This window comes from Garra rufa, chromosome 13 (assembly GCF_049309525.1).
Source record: "Garra rufa chromosome 13, GarRuf1.0, whole genome shotgun sequence".
Taxonomy (NCBI): Eukaryota; Metazoa; Chordata; class Actinopteri; order Cypriniformes; family Cyprinidae; genus Garra; species Garra rufa.
Genome location: NC_133373.1, coordinates 7,361,278 through 7,377,839, shown reverse-complemented (window position 1 = coordinate 7,377,839; position 16,562 = coordinate 7,361,278). Strand labels below are relative to the sequence as shown.

At 36.6% G+C, this 16,562-nt stretch overlaps 2 protein-coding genes across 5 annotated transcripts; one reads left to right on the top strand and one right to left on the bottom strand.

The window, feature by feature from the left end:
* Positions 1 to 58: 58 nt before the first annotated feature.
* Positions 59 to 3,523, top strand: atraid (all-trans retinoic acid-induced differentiation factor). The gene is made up of 7 exons (XM_073853076.1): positions 59 to 170; positions 380 to 507; positions 601 to 669; positions 1,651 to 1,722; positions 1,803 to 1,924; positions 2,002 to 2,102; positions 2,185 to 3,523. The coding sequence occupies exons 1-7, from the start codon at positions 75 to 77 to the stop codon at positions 2,287 to 2,289; spliced, it is 693 nt and encodes a 230-aa protein (XP_073709177.1). The 5' UTR covers positions 59 to 74; the 3' UTR covers positions 2,290 to 3,523.
* Positions 3,524 to 3,541: 18 nt separating this feature from the next.
* On the bottom strand, positions 3,542 to 16,493 carry eif2b4 (eukaryotic translation initiation factor 2B, subunit 4 delta). 4 transcript variants are annotated; one of them, XM_073853074.1, is made up of 13 exons: positions 16,415 to 16,493; positions 15,869 to 15,906; positions 15,376 to 15,553; positions 12,326 to 12,523; positions 12,140 to 12,222; positions 11,483 to 11,574; positions 9,064 to 9,178; positions 8,908 to 8,984; positions 8,679 to 8,781; positions 8,477 to 8,604; positions 8,214 to 8,391; positions 5,841 to 6,021; positions 3,542 to 4,302 (listed from the first exon to the last, which is right to left on the bottom strand). In XM_073853074.1, exons 1-13 carry the CDS (start codon positions 16,461 to 16,463, stop codon positions 4,103 to 4,105), a joined length of 1,620 nt encoding a protein of 539 aa, XP_073709175.1. In that variant the 5' UTR covers positions 16,464 to 16,493; the 3' UTR covers positions 3,542 to 4,102. The 4 variants fall into 4 exon arrangements, with proteins under 4 accessions (XP_073709175.1, XP_073709173.1, XP_073709174.1 ...); XM_073853072.1 differs by having other exon boundaries at positions 15,860 to 15,906; positions 16,415 to 16,481; XM_073853073.1 differs by having other exon boundaries at positions 12,326 to 12,520; positions 15,860 to 15,906; positions 16,415 to 16,481.
* Between the last annotated feature and the right edge of the window lie 69 nt (positions 16,494 to 16,562).

Sequence of the window (16,562 nt, the reverse complement as noted above, 5' to 3'; positions counted from 1 at the left end):
GGTTTTCACGAATGGGGCCGCGGCCCTTGAGCGTCACATGATCACCGAGTCACGTGACTTTGTTTTTGGCGAAAATGACAGCTAGCGTTACAGCATCTACTGTGTTTTTATGTTCGGTTTTTATTGTTTTATTCCTTGTAAATGTCGACAGTCAGGACACTGACACACAGGTGAGACTATTAGCTATGTCAAAGTAATTCAGTCGATTGTAAGTTATCACAGTAATTCACAAAACGACTGTAATGAAATAACACTAACATGCTGCAGTAGATAAGGTACACTGTTGTCATCTGTCATGGCTGGTGTAAAATAAAGCTAAACAAAAAAGTGCATGTTGTTTTATAATATTTTTTAAAGCTTTCACCTTTGTTTTTGTTAGTTATGTAAAATGTGTCAAGGGACTGTACGACAAGACAGTCCTGTCTGGGATTTCTGCTTAACAAAAGGCCATATTAGGGGACGCTGCTGCTTTGGAAATATTACCAGCAATGTAGACACTATTATAGGGTAGGAAACTTTTTCTAGCATTCCACATATTTCAAATTATGACATTTATTTCCTATGTAAAGTTATAAATCTAACTGTGCTGTACTGTTTTAGGTTGGACTTGGCAAACTGCTCTATTAGTCATGTAGAGCACCTGTACAATTCATCCACAGCATTCATAATGTACGTACCAGAGGAGGTTTTATCATTATAAACTGTGCATGTCTATTTTTTAGCATTAAGAATATCTATTACAGTTGAGGACAAAAGTTTACATCCCCTTTCAGAATCTGCTAAATGTTTTTTTGTTGTTGTTTTTTACCAAGAGGGATCATACAAATTACAAAATGCATGTTATTGTTTATTTAGTACTGATCTGAATAAGATATTTCACATAAAAGATGTTTACAGTTTACATAAAGCCCACAAGAAAAAATAATAGTTAAAATTATAAAAATGACCCCATTCAAAAGTTTACATCCCCTTGATTCTTAATACTGTGTTGTTACCTGAATGATCCACAGCTGTGTGTTTTGTTTATATATATATCAATTATTACAGAAGGTTCAAATGCTTACAGATGCTCCAGAAGAATGAAAAAAAAATGCATTAAGAGAATTTGAAGATCAGGGTAAATTTAAGTAATTTAGTCTTTTGGGAAACATGTAACGCATCTTCTGTTGCCTTTGAGCATTTGAACCTTCTGTAATAGTTGCATTTGAGTCCCTCAGTTGTTCTCAGTGCGAAAAGATGGATCTCAAAATCGTACATTCATTGTTGGAAACGGTTCAAATACACAAAAATTCTAGAAAGCCAAAGATTTGTGGCAGTTTAACTGTTCAGGACAAACAAGGGACTCATGAACAACTATCACTAAACAAAAATAAAGCGGTGGATCATTCAGGCAACAGCACAGTATTAAGAATCAAGGGCATGTAAACTTTTGAACAGGGTAATTTTTATAAATTCAACTATTATTTTCTCTTGTGGACTATATGTAAACAAATTTTATGTGAAATGTCTTATTCAGGTCAGTACTAAATAAACAATAACGTGGTTTTTGTATGATCCCTCTTATTTTAAATGATAAACATTTAGCATATTCTGAAAGGGGGATGTAAACTTTTGACCTCAATCTATATCTATCATTTTATATTCTCACAGAGATCTCTCCAACAACCCGATCTCCAATCTGAGCGATTTCATATTTCAAGGTTTCAATCATCTTACCCAACTGTAAGTTTTCAACTGGGGTCCATCAAATCTTTCATTTAAATCTAAACTAAAGTAAGTTGACTTGACAAATCTTTACCTAGTTTACTACCCTTAAAACTGGAGTGTCCAGGGGGCAATTCATCATGGGAGAAGGTTAAAGTCAAAAACAATGCCAGAATCTGTGAAGGACAGAAAAATATTTGCAATCAGACGGCACAGATGCGTAAGTAATCAATAAACCGGCATCTCAGTCTTCAAAATGTAAAAATTAATGCATTTTAATATGGCTTGTCTCTCCAGCCGGGGATTGCCCTGAAAACTCATTCTGCAGCCCATATGGACCAGGGTTCTTTGAGTGTAGCTGTCTGCAAAATTTCCATGGATATAAATGCATGAGACAGGTGAGACCTCTGCTAAATCATCCCAAACAGATTAGCGATTACTCCTTTATTGCACATGTTTATTATTCCTTGACAATTGCAGGGCGAGTTTCCTATAGCAAAGGTGCTTGGGATACTAACCGGATCAACAGTTGTGGTTTCATCTTTACTCTGGTTCACACAAAGACGAAAAGCCAAGAACACTTGAGTTTTAAAGAAAACTGACTATTGCATGAAGCTGACAATGCATCAAGCTCATACACTGGACCTGGATGGTTAACCATCTGCAGAAGATTGGATTTCTTGTTTTTTTAAACTAGAACAGGTTTGCATGACATTTTTTTTTTTTAAATGTAAGTTTGTACAGGTTGTGTTTAATGTTTCATTTTGTTTTGAGCCTCAAGATCCTTAAATGTTTTTATTTATACATTTTATGAATGCTTTCCTGAATACTGACACATTTTCACAGCCTTGACAAGGCTGGTCTGTAAAGGGAAAACTGACCGTAGACTGACCTCGCAGATTCTGTTTGGAGGGCAGCCACATTTTCTGACAGATGTTTTGACTCTAAACAAGTCAAAGTGAAGCACTGAGATATTTTAGCAGTGATTATTAAGGACAAATATGTTATGTTGCTCTAAGACAAAAATGATCTTTATTTTGAAAGATAAAGCGTTTACTTAATCGCAGTGTTTTTGGTGTAAAAAATGGCAATTCATTTTGCAAGGCATGGGGAAATGGATGTCGTAGGACTGTTGTTACTTGTGAAAATGTAGATTGTTACTGCCACATCCTGCTGTTTACAGATGGCACATGTTATAACCTAACTGATAAACTCTATGCTTTTTTGGCAGTGCGAAAATTTGTAAAAGGGAATCTGTTTTATCTGCTTATATGAGATATGTGACCTGAGACCAAAAAAAACAGTCTTAAATAGCACGGGTATATTTGTAGCAATAGCCAACAACACAGTGTATAGGTGAAAATTATCACTTTTTCATTTATGCCAAAAATCATTAGGATATTAAGATCATGTTCCATGAAGATATTTAGTAAATTTTCCACCATAAATATATCAAAATTTAATTTCTGATTAGTAATATGCATTGCAAAGAACTTCATTTGGACAACTTTAAAGGCAATTTTCTCAATATTCAGATTTTTTCCCACCCACAGTTTGCAGTTTTTCAGATTTTGTCCAATCCTAAAAAAAAAAAACGATGAAAAGCTTGTTTAGTTGAAATCTCAATATTTAAATTGACCCTCTTGACTGGTTTTGTGGTACAGGGTCACATATATAGACAGACACAGTGTTAGTAGAATACTAATATACATAAATGACATTATGCTAAATTTTGTCAATGTAGTATTGTGGTAGGGAATTCATGTACCTTAGCAGCATGGTACCTAAAATAAAGATTTGACACAATATCACACAATCAGCCAACAAGTTTTTTTTTTTAATCTAAACCATTTATTTTTTCTGTAGCTTTTCCAAGGTTTTGATAACATAAACAAAACCCCTTATGCAACATATTTAGCTTTTGCATGATCTTACACAAATTTGCACCATGTTCTTTTTCCCTTTTTCACATCTATCAAAGGACTTCGGCAACAGGAACTATCCAAAAAGGATGAGAGATGTTTATTACGTTTATGTCAATGCACTGTCCACCATAATAGACCAAAAACTGAAAGTTCACATGCTTTACAGACACTTTCTTGAACTTTGTGGATGTGACACAAGAACGAATAGCTATTTGACATTCTTGATCTTGTGTGTACTAAGTACTAATTTGAGATTTTTCCAAAGAAAATCTCATTATAGGTGGACTGATCCTGGACTGTGTCATTTTTTAGAAACTTGATTTGGACCAGTTAAAAAGATCCCATTTTTTTTATTTGAAAAGATCCCAGGTTTTATTTGAAAACGTGTTCCTTTTCATAGATATGTTTATTTTGTGCCAGAAGCCCCATGTGCACAGACTCAAGAGGGAAGCAGAACCGTGTTTGTCTGCTCTTTACTGATCTACGTTCTTGACTCGCAGTACCACAGGCACAGAGGTGCAGGGGATCATGCCCAAGTCAGTGATCACAAGGTCCACAAAGTCTGGTGGCGTCACGTCGTACACCAAGTTCAGAAGCCCCAGAGATTTAACAGTCTGCCAGCTCTCTAGGTGGGTTTTCCCATTTCTGGTCACAATCAGGTCATCAGGGTCATCTGTGTATAAAAAAAAAAAAGGTGATTTTTTTTTTGTGTGTGTGTGTGTGTGTGAATACCTACAGTCAAGCCTGAAATTATTCATACCCCTGCCAAATTCTGACTTACTTTTATTCAACCAGCAAGTTTCTTTTTTTATTAGAAATGACACATACGTCTCCCAGACGATAGTAAGACGATGTACAAGAGGCATCATTGTGGAAAAAAATATTACTCATCTTTTATTTACATTTGAACAAAAAGTGGCATGTCCAAAATTATTCATACCCTTCTCAATAATCAACAGAAAAGCCTTTATTGGCTATTACAGCAATCAAACGCTTCCTATAAATGCTGACTAGCTTTTTGCATGTCTCCACTGGTATTTTTGTCTATTCATCTTTAACGACGAGCTCCAACTCATTCAGGTTGGAGGGTGTCCTTGCCATCACCCTGATCTTTACCTCCCTCCAAAGATTCGCAATTGTATTTAAGTCAGGACTCTGGCTGGGCCACTGCAAAATGTTAATGTTTTTGTCTGCTAACCATTTCTTCACCATTTTTGCTGTGTGTTTTGGGTTGTTTTGCTGAAATGTCCACTGGTGCCCAAGTTTCTCTGCAGACTGTCTGAAGTTGTTGAGAATTTTGATGTATTGTTCCTTTTTCATGGTGCCGTTTACTGTGATTAGTTTCCCTGGTCCACCGGCTGAAAAACACCCCCAAAACATTAGGTTCCCATCACAATGTCTGACAGTGGGGATGGTGTTCTTAGGGTCGAAGGCTTCTCCTTTTTTACGCCAAATAAAGGCTACATCGTTGTGGCCAAACAATTCAATTTTTGTTTCATCTGACCATAAAACAGAAGACCAGAAGTCTTCTTTGTCCAGATGAGAATTTGCAAAGGCCAAGTGGGATTTTGTGTGCCTTATCTGGAGAAGTGGTGTCCTCCTCCTGATTTGTGAGCAGCCACAATGCACAGCAGCAGGTCCTCCTTTGTCTTAGCCATGACTGTCCACAAACCAACAGCAGAGAGCTTCTGTTTTTCACCTGTTGAGTTGATTAAAACAGCTGTTCCCAATGAATCAGGGTAATTAGGATGCTTTAGAACAGCTTGGACTATTTGGAATGGTATAGAACTTTGGATTTTCCCATAGACTGTGACAATTTGCAAAGGGTATGAATAATTTTAGACATGCCACTTTTTGTTCAAATGTAAAAAAAAAAAAAAAGCAGAGTAATTTTTTTTTACCACAATGATGCCTATTTTCTTTTGGGAGAAGCTGGTGTCATTTCCGGTCAAAACAAATCTTGCTGGTTAAATAGTAACTTTAAGTCAGAATTTTCCAGGGGTATGAATAATTTCAGGCTCGACTGTATATATGCTACTTATGACAGCAATTTACAAATCAAGCAGCAAAACAAGTTTTGTACAGCAAAAAAAAATACCTCGACGAATATAAAACCAGAAGCCAGACCCATAACATTTACAAATGGCCGCACCTGTTCTTATGTAGAAATAAGGTGGATAAAATAAAATACTAGTAACATCACAGCGTTACCTAATTCATTGGATACAAAAGAGTCCGTCTGCACTCGTTCACAGAACTTGTAGGTCTCACAGCAGACCAGCACTGGTACATTGTAGGCCTTTGCTACCAGGGCAATTTGGGAAGTTCCCACACGTGACATCACATATCCATTAGCAAGCAGTGCATGGGCACCGAGAAATACCTTGGATACCTGGAAATAAGAGTGCAGAGTCCAAGTTCTGTTTCAGCATTTATAATAACAATGTTTTTTAATTACATCATAAAGGCCAGTTAACTTAAGAGCAATCACACAACTGTTCAAAGGTTGTTGTTTTTTTTAAGGAAACAAATATATTTATTTAACATCTGGGTCATTCCGTGTCAACTCAACCAGAGGTCTCCGGCTCAAATTTTTGATTTTGCTAATATTTATTCTGAAGAAAAATAGACATGTATAGTGATGAAAGCCAAAATGGCAATTTTCACCTTCGATTCAAAGTCAAGTTACAGGGGGTTAAAAATGACTTCAGAAAGATGGCAGCATCATTATCTTATTTTTACACAGAGGTTGGTAGTTCTATTAGTAAAATCTGTTTACTTTAGCAATCTTAGTTGCATTATGTGCCAGTGGTGACCACTCAAAAATAGAGAAACAGCACTTTTCAACTTTTTCTCCAAAGTTTGCATGCCTGTAACTCAAGCAGTATTAAAGATGTTTTAATGCCCTTTAAGATTTTGGGTCTTAACAAACCTTTAGTTTTTCATTTTTATTTTTAATGCCCTATGAGATTCGGTTCCAGAGATATTGAAATTTTATTATGGCTCCAGGAGTAAAATGTTAAAATGTACACATTTTCAGTGGTCAAAAACCAAATGTGGGTCTGTTCGAAAAAAATATAATACTTCTTTTGTTTTAAAGAAGAATGTCAGAGGAACAAATAATATTAAAACTAGAGATGTATCTTGTTTTATTTCTGTCAAGACAACAGTATTGAACATACCAGTCTGAACACCATAAATATTCTTTTTCCAATGTTTGTGTGCCTATAACTCAAGAAGTATTAAAGCTATCACAATATGGTTTTAGATTCTAGTTCTTCATGAACTTCTCTTTTGAAAAGGGTATTCAAATATCTTTAATACTTCTTGAGTTACAAGCATGCAAACTTTGGAGAAAAAGTTGAAAAGTGCTAAGGATAATGTGACACTGGAGTAACAACTTCTGAAAATTCAGCTTTGCCATCACAGGAATAAATCACATTTTGAATTTACATTAAAAACAAAAAATATTTTGAAATTTGTAATATTATTCCACAATATAGCTGTTTTACTGTATTTTCGACCAAATGAACACAGCCTTGGTGAGCAGAAGAGACTTCAAGAACACAGAAAAAATTACTGATTTCAAGCTTTTGAACAGTAATGCCTACTATACTTTGTTTAACCCAACAATAGCTGCAGTGCCATATAATCATTTGCAGTAACATTGTAATTGCTTTCTAAGAGTGTCCTTAATGGATAAGCTCACTCTCCTAAATAAAAAAATTCCAGATAATTTACTCACCCCCATGTCATCCAAGATGACTTTTTCTTCAGTCGAAAAGAAATTAAGGTTTTTGAAGAAAAACTCTAAGGATTTTTCTCTATATAGTGGACTTCAATGTCGATCAACAGGTTGAAGGTCTAAATTGCAGTTTCAAAGCAGCTTCAAAAGGCTTTTCCTGTGTACTCCGGTTCAAAAAACCTCCGGTGAAAAACTCCAACTTCAAAATCGTCTAACGTTGTTTTAGCTTTATTGCAAAGGGCGTTTGACTTTGTTTGCACGTTCTCTCTTTGTAAACACTGGATCGGTACTTCCACCTACGTCACGTATGACCTTTCCAACGTGACTGCGTAATGCGTGAAGAAAGTAAATAATTTCGCTAGATATGACCCTTATTCCTTGGCTAGGATTGTGTAGAGTCCTTTGAAGCTGCTCTGAAACAGCAATTTGGACCTTCAATCCATTGACCCCCATTGAAGTCCACTATATGGAGAAAAATCCTGGAATGTTTTCCTCAAAAAGCTTTATTTTTGAGTGAAGAAATAAAGGCATGAACATCTGGGATGACATGGGAGTGAGGAAATTGTCAAGAAACAATCAATCTGGTAATCAGACTGATAAAACCGAGCAGTTATCTTTGTCGACTCTTTGTTCTACTGGCACCACTTCAGTTGCTACTGTGTATTGTTGAAAATGAAAGTACCTAACCATAATTAAGCTGTATTTTTAGCTACTGCTGATGTCACATGCATAATCAATCCTTTGAAGGTACATGCACTTTGGTAAGAAATCAACTCACCTCGCAATGAGCTAAAAATAAAATGTGCTTGCAAAAAGCTTTACTGAAAAGAATGACTCACTTCAGGTAGAATGTAGGACAAGGCAGATATGAGCACGTAAGTACATCGGATGCCCTTCTTCACCAGACGCCTCAGCGCCTCTCTGCCCTCCAATCTGGGCCGGCTGTCCACGACTATGACTCTGAACTTCCTCTGCTTTTCAAAAGCTTCGCACAGAATGTGGTTGACAAGCGAAGAGCTGGAAAAAACAAGCAAGAAATGCACTTCTGAATATATTAATCTAAACTATTACAGGATTACGTCTATTCAATTAAAAATCTTACCAGCCGTAAACAAGAATGACATCTCCATCACTTATCTTCTCAATAGCGTACTTAGAAATGGCTTCAGAAGCCAAAACGATCTTCTCGTTTATGTAATTATCAATACACTTCTGCAGTGTCCTTTTCGCCTGTTGAGAAAACATTTCTTTTAGAAATTCGAAGAAATAAATGTCTAAACTAGTGACTCTGAACTCACTCTTACCTCCTCTTCTTTGCATTGACTAGATATGTTTGAAATTTCCTTCTTGATGTACTTGATGGCATTGCCCATGCTGGCTGAAAGAGGCCGACACTGGCTGAGAAAACTGCAGGCGTGAAGAGAATTTGCAGCGTTTGTTAAACATCTGTTTCTATGTAAGAACTGAGTTCAAATAAAACACATCTACATCTGAGCTCATGCTATATCAGTTTTCACAGGGAAGAACGTGAACCTGATATAGGGCGACAGCTTGTTCACAAGGTCCCTTGACAACTCCTCATTTGGAGGTGTGCTGTAGTCTTGAATAACCTATACAAAATGATTTAAACGTTAATTAAATCCAAAATTGAGAACTTCAGAGCATTTAATAGGTTTTATTGTGTATTACCTGTTTAAAGGCATGTAGTAGGGCCACAGAGCGAGCATTGGATCCTGCTATAATGCCCTGAGAGTACTGGAGGCCCAACCGAACAATGGATGGGTGAATAACTGTGGCAGGGATGCTACAAAATAAACCATATCAAATAAGTCAGCTTTATTAGACAACTTTAACCAACTTTATTACATATATATATTAGTGGTATGGGGTGGTGTTCTTAAATGAGGAGGCAAAGTGCTTAAACGATTAGTTCACTTTCAAAACAACAATTCACAGATAATTTACTCACCGCTTTGTCATCCAAGATGTTTGTCTTTTTTTCTTCAGTCATCAAGAAATTATGTTTTTTGAGGTAAACATGTCTGGAAATTTCTCCAAATAATGGACTTAACTGGTGCTCCAAAACGTGAACCTCCAAAATGCATTTAAATGCGGCTTCAAAGGGCTGTAAATGATCCCAGATGACGAAGAAGGGTCTTGTCTACCGAAACGATCGGTCATTTTCGCAGAAAAATATATTTTATAGACCTTTTAAGCACTGAAACTCTAGCACTTGGGCTGTGCTGCGCATTCGCAAATGTTACGTACTATGCAATAGTATGTAATACGACGTCAAAGCGACGTATGCGGAACTACAGACCCAGTGTTTACAAAGCGAACTTGCAAAGACAAACGTTCTTTACCAACAAGGTACAACTTAAAGTACAACAATGTCGGTTGATTTTGAAGCTTGAGGAGAACATGAGATGGAGTTTTTCTGCCGTTACCTACCTTTTTGAGCCGGAATACACAGGCGTGATTACGTAGATTACGAGTCGCGAATGCGCATTACAGCCCTAGTGCTAGACGAGTTTCAATGCTTAAAAGGTATATTAAAAATATTTTTCTGAGAAAATGACCGATCGTTTCGGTAGACGAGACCCTTCTTCATCAGCTGGGATCATTTACAGCCCTTTGAAGCCGCATTTAAACTGCATTTTGGAGGTTCAAATATCAAAACACCATTTAAGTCCATATGGAGAAATTTCCAGAAATGTTTCTCAAAAAAACTATTTCTTGACGACTGAAGAAAAAAAGACAAACATCTTGGATGACAAGGGGGTGAGTACATTATCAGTGAATTGTTGTTCTGAAAGTAAACTAATCCTTTAAAGTTTTTTTTTTTTTTTTTGATCAAATGTAAATTTATGTTCCAGTCACATTTTCTTGGTTAAATAAACATTACTAAATTATTAAACCTAATTATATTCTATTTATTAAAGCCAAGCGTGAATCATTTCAAGTTAGTGTTTTTGAGCATTTTACATTTATTCCTAAATAATAACTCAAGGCAGTAACATTACATTTTATTTGTGAACTGTTCAGCTATTCTTTAATAGTTAAATAAATTCACCAACTTAGTCACAAAAAAAAAATTTAATCTAAAAAGTCATGCCAATCATGTTTTCATAACATTTTAAGTCTTATTGTGATGTAACAAAGTGGTTATTATGAACTGAGTGTTGTTTACTTGCTTAATTAATTTAGTGTTCTTATTAGTGGCATTATATTGTTCATTTAGACTGATTCCCGAACACACTGAACACAAGAGGCAGGACTTCTTGCATGAACCAATCACAGCCAAACATAACCAGTCTTATCCAATCATAACACGAAGGAGGCACTGCCTCCTTTAATGTGACTTTCCCCCATTAATTCTGAATTACCCCCCACCAAACTCACGGCACGCTTTAGGCCGTCTGTTAAAAGTCAATGGGCAAAAACAGACAAGACTCCGGCTGTAACTTTACCTGCCGGTGTCACTGTTGGACAATGTTTTCTTTAGAAAAACGAGTGATTTCTACAGTTTTTAATGTTATATACTTTTATTTCGCAATGATGCATTAAATTGATCCCCAACTTTTGAAGAGTAATGTATTATTAATAAATAAATAAATAAAAGAGATTTCCCCTTATATGTGAACCTGGACCACAAAACCAGTCAAAAGGGTCACTGTTTTTTTTAAATGAGATTTATACATCATCTGAAAGCTGAATAAATAAGCTTTCCATTCATGTATGGTTTCTTAGGTCAATATTTGGCCGAGATATAGCTATTTGAAAATCTGGATTCAAAATACTAAGAAAACTGCCTTTAAAGTTGTCCAAATGAAGTTCTTAGTAATGCATATTACTAATCAAAAATTAAGTTTTGACATATTTACGGTAGGAAATTTACAAAATATCTTCATGGAACATGACTTTTACTTAATATCCTAATGATTTTTAGTATAAAAGAAAAATCGATAATTTTGACCCATACAATGTATTGTTGGCTATTGCTACAAAGATACCCATATTACTTACGGCTGGTTTTGTGGTCACATATAACCCCTTTTAAGACAAAATTATATCTAATGTAGTGTAGAAGATACAATGTTCACAGTACCTGATTTGCTGGGTGGGAGGGTGTTTTCGGCTGTACTGGTGTAGATGTGAGAACAGGCTGACCTTGTAGCCATAATCTGACCTCAAAGGAACCTAAGAGAAGAGAGCGAACAACAGCATTGGAAGTGAATATTTTGTTCCCTCAAGGACAAAGGCAGTGGAGGTCACATCCTCCCTCCTCAGGTCAAGAGCTGAGGCTGCAACAGAACAGTGTGCATGAAGACACACATGACACAAATGAAAAAGGACTCCACAGTAGACTTTGAAAGCTATGCTAGTGTCATAGATCTACACCTAATAAACACATAGGACATCTAGCTCATCACGAACACAATGAAATTATAAAAATCACAACGAAATCACCTCCAGCAGACATTAAAGCCGAGAAGAGTCAATAACTTTCACCAAGAATTAAAAAAAAAAAACACATTACACAGAGAAAGAGTTCAACAATACACTGCACACAAAAGTGTGGAGCCAGACCTTGACTCCAGTTATATTTAAACCGCATCCCTGCCCTGACTTCTGTAAGACATGGAAGCACCTGAGTTAAAAACCCTGCAAAATGGATCTCAGAAAACAACTGGATGAATCCATCATCTGTCACTGGACAGCAATCAAACAAGAGGCGAGGCATGACAGCATTGATTCGTCTCACCTGCTGTCTCTCAAGTTTTTTGGCCAACTTCTTCAATGCAGCAGGGTCGTCCACCTGAACGTGCTCGGGTAACCTTTTCAGTACTAACAGGAAATAGTAAAAAAATAAATAAAAACAAGGCATTTTTTTCATTTGAATTAGGAGAAATTTTTAAAAGAAATAACCTTTTATGAAGCAGTGAATTACCTGGCTGAAGCTCATTGGGGGTAGCTTTAGGCTTGCTGGAGGCAGATTGCTGCCCTCCTTCTTTCTTGCCCTGTTTTGATGCCCGTTCTGAGTCTTGCCGTGCTCGGCGCTCTGCTCGCAGCTCTGCTTTGCTCTTTGCAGACTTCTCTGCAGCCGCAGGAGATTCAGCTGCAGGTGTATTTACAGGCAGAGGAGCTGCTAATGAAATCAAAGGGTCAAATAATTAAAAGGCACCCAAAAAACATGACTTACAGACTTACGGTTGTGTTTACACTAGGCAGGTTTGGTTCGATTAAAATAAACTCTCTTTGATGCGCACCGAACAAGCAAACCATTTGCTTCCAAACTAACTCTGATGCGGTTTGACTGAAACAATATTTTCTTAACATACCTGGTTCCTCTTGTTACAGGGGGTCAGAACTTAATTTATGTGTGCAACGGAGAAATTCCAGCTTCCGTTCTGACCTAATTACACATTTTATTAGCTCTTTGTGAGCTATCAGCTAGTAAAAATACCACCTTATGTACACACTTACAATACACACATTTAGCGCAGCAAATAGCTTTTTATTTTTGGGGGTTTGCACCGAATTAAAAAATTTTGGCCGAAGCCGAACAAAATTACACACTGGGCCGAAGGCCGATTACCGAACACAGATTTTCCCCTATGTATTTTGCCAATTTTTTCACCATTGCATAAATAGCCAATATTTACTTTTTATAGTTTTGTCTTACTGTTCAAAGAAAAAAATCATTACAAAACAACAATTTAAAAATATTTATTTAACACTGAACATTTTTAAAGGTCCCATATTGTCAAAATCGAAATTTCCTGGCTTTTTTCATGATAACTGAGGTCTAGGGGCTATGTAACTACCATATGAGTTTCAAAACAGTCAATCTACAGTAAACTGCACACAGCCTGCTTAAAGTAGCTGTTCATTTTCATGAGCCGCTGTGACTTCCGCAAAGATGTGACGTCCGATCTACTCAGTCACCGCCTTCAGTCACCAACCACCGTCCCACCCTCCTTTTGTCAAACCCAGACAATATCGTGTCCATAACATTGCTAAGCAACAACAGCACGAAAACAAGTGGAGAAAACCCTGTTCAGTCGATAGATGTCGAAACTACATCATTGCACAGGCTTCAGAACAACATGAATATAAGAGACCAGTGGCACGTCAACTTCAGCCTCTTTCACACAGCCATTCCGGAAAATACACGGATAATGTGTCCCATGATTTGTTCCGGAATTGTTTAATTTGGTTCATTCACAGTTGTTTTCCGGAATCTGTGCGTGCTTTACACACAACCCATAAAGACATGTGACATTGGCCTGGCTGTGCGTCACTCAAAAAACAACAGGCCAATCAGAAGAAAGGCTCATGAATATTAATTAGATGGGCCAAAATCGACCTGTTTTTGACAGAGCTCCTAAAAAAGGAGCTGTAAAAATATATTGAGATGGATTTTGGCACTTATACCGCAAATATATATTCTTAAGGACATCAACAACTAAAATAAACCTCCAGAAATGTGTACAATATTTGACCTTTAACATTCTAGTAGACATTATAGCCTACCAACAAAGCACAATTTAACTTAAAATTAATAAGTTAGCAAAATAATATTATTTGGGCATTTTTAAGAACCACCTTCTTGAATCAGGCATGTGTTTTTAATGTACAAATAAATGTAGCCTTGCGGAGCAAAGGAGAATGCAATAATAAATGTATTATTAGAGCTGTTGTAATGATTGTTAGAATTACTTTTGTCTTACTTATTTAATTTTATTTTACAGAACAACAGTAAAATTACAATACTAACATTTATAAAGGTTGACTTTAATTTTGGTGGAAACCCGCAAGAAGACCTTAGTACTACTTTTTGCTGACAGCAGCAGATTTATGAATGATTCTCATCATGCAGATTTCCCTCGCGCTTTGGACTTTGAACCCTGGCTAACAAGCTCATGCAGCGCTGTCACAATAAATACAATTTGTGCATGTATTAAACAACATAATGTTCTGAAGATTTTTACTAAAGGTTTAAGGCCATTTTGTGATTTCAGTCATCATACAGTAAACAGCAACAACCAGCCCTTCCTCTTCTCATGGAAGACATGCGATGTGATACTAAACAGTCTCGTGCTGTCGGTGCTTGCAATGATTTTGCGTCTTTCTCGGACAGTTTTAAATGCTTCCACACTGCCGACATGTTTGTTACATTAGTGCCTGCCTCTTTTGATTGCTTCATGTCGTTTTTCTATATAATTTATTCTGCCTTTTCACCAATTCACAGAAAGAGCTTTTTTTGCTATTTTCACCGAATAATTTTGGTCGCCGCACATTTGGTGCATTCTTTGCCGATCCCACTCCCCTCTCTCTCCACCAAATGCTTTCCTGTCTGTTCTCCACTGTCATGTCTAAGTAAAGGCATAAAAAAGCCCCAAAATATAACTGAAAAAAAAAAAAAAAAAAATGACAGTGTGAACACTAAGCAAACCGGAACTAAATGTATGATTTTATGGTCTGGATCAACAGAACCAAGAGTAGCAAACTACAAGAGTAATGCACATGCTAAAAGATTATTAAAAGACTCAGAAGCCGAGAAATAAAAATAAAGGCAGTCAAGCAAAGACCGAAGACAGACACGAAAGAGAAAACACTGTTAAATGTGTCATTTTGTTGTCTTTGCGCACAGAATGTATTCTTGTAGCTTTAGAAATATATGGTTTAATCACTGATGTCACATTGACTGTTTTATAGATGTTTTTACTACCTTTCTGGGCCTTAAATGTGTTGCTCTCTATGCAGAGTAAGGAAGGATTTTATGAAAAATATCTTAATTTGCGTTCTGAAGATGAACAAAGGTCTTACGGGTTTGGAACGACATGAGTAATTAAAGGCAGAATTTGTATTTTCGGGTGACTTCAATATTAATGCAGTCTCAATCAGAAAGCAAAATTATCCCAATTTAAAATTGTAATAAAAACGTAATTAGTTTTAAACAACTTTAGATGCAGAAAAATTATTTTGAAGCACTACCTTTATGTGCTGGGCTCTGTGTGGCAGGTTTTGACGGAGCTGGTACAGATGCCTTTTCTTTCTCTTTCTCCTTTTCTTTCTCTGGAGGACCCTTGTCATCTTTTTTATTCTTTTTATGCTGCTTCTTCTCTTTCCTAAGACGCTGCTTTTCTTCTTTGGTCAGTTCCTTACCTTCATTCTAAACATAAAAAGAGGGGAATCACAGTTTGCATGATTTTAAACAACCCGGTGTCACTGTAAATGATCAGGCTGTCTTTTTAAAACTTAGTCTGCATTTTGGGCAACTAGGCACCTTCTGTGTCTGCTGAAAATGTGGATATGATGCTGAAAATGCTGTCCAGGTAGGCAGCTCAATAGGTTTTGATACAGTCATTGTGTTTGTGGTATTTCATAAATTGAAAAACACACAAAAACACATTTTGTAAATTAAAATACAATTAATTAAATATGAATATTGTGAAACGAACTCGAACAAACTAAAGACTTGACCTACCTTTGCTCGTGCAATGTCTTGCAACTTCCCATCTTCATCTGTGACACACGTAAACAGGTTTAAAACATATCCAAAGCTAAAACTGCTCTTCATTTGCGAAAACACTCGTGGTACAAGATACTAATTAATTGAGAAGTCAGTATGAGTTTGAATTAATAATGTCTGTGATGAAAGAAATCCTCTTGACACTGACTTTGCAGTGTTATTTCATCATGCTGGCTGACTCGATCACTATCAATGTAAAAAACGTTGCACAGAATTTCAGTTCGTCTTGCAAACACATTCAGTTACACATTCAAACTAAATGGAACATCACAATCGTGTATATGCAGTTCATATTTAATATGTGTTCAAAATAACAAAAACTGCATGATGTAATTTCCACTATGCATATGTCAATATGCATGTGTCATGGCAGAGTGGCGATCAGCGGCGTAACCAGCAGCAACACGAACTCTCTGTTAAGGACTATAAACGACTGCTAACGTACTTGTTTAATTCAGTAACAGCACATGTTACAAAAAAGTTTCAGTGTGTATATTTTACCTGTGGCATGGTTGATGCTGTCAGCCTGTTTCCCATCTGAGTCCGCCATGTTTCATTTCTTCGTGAGTTCGTGCTGGTAAACTGATGTGAAAAACAGTCGGGATGAATTACGCCGCCCTCTAGCGATTGAAAGGAGTTTGCTGACTTT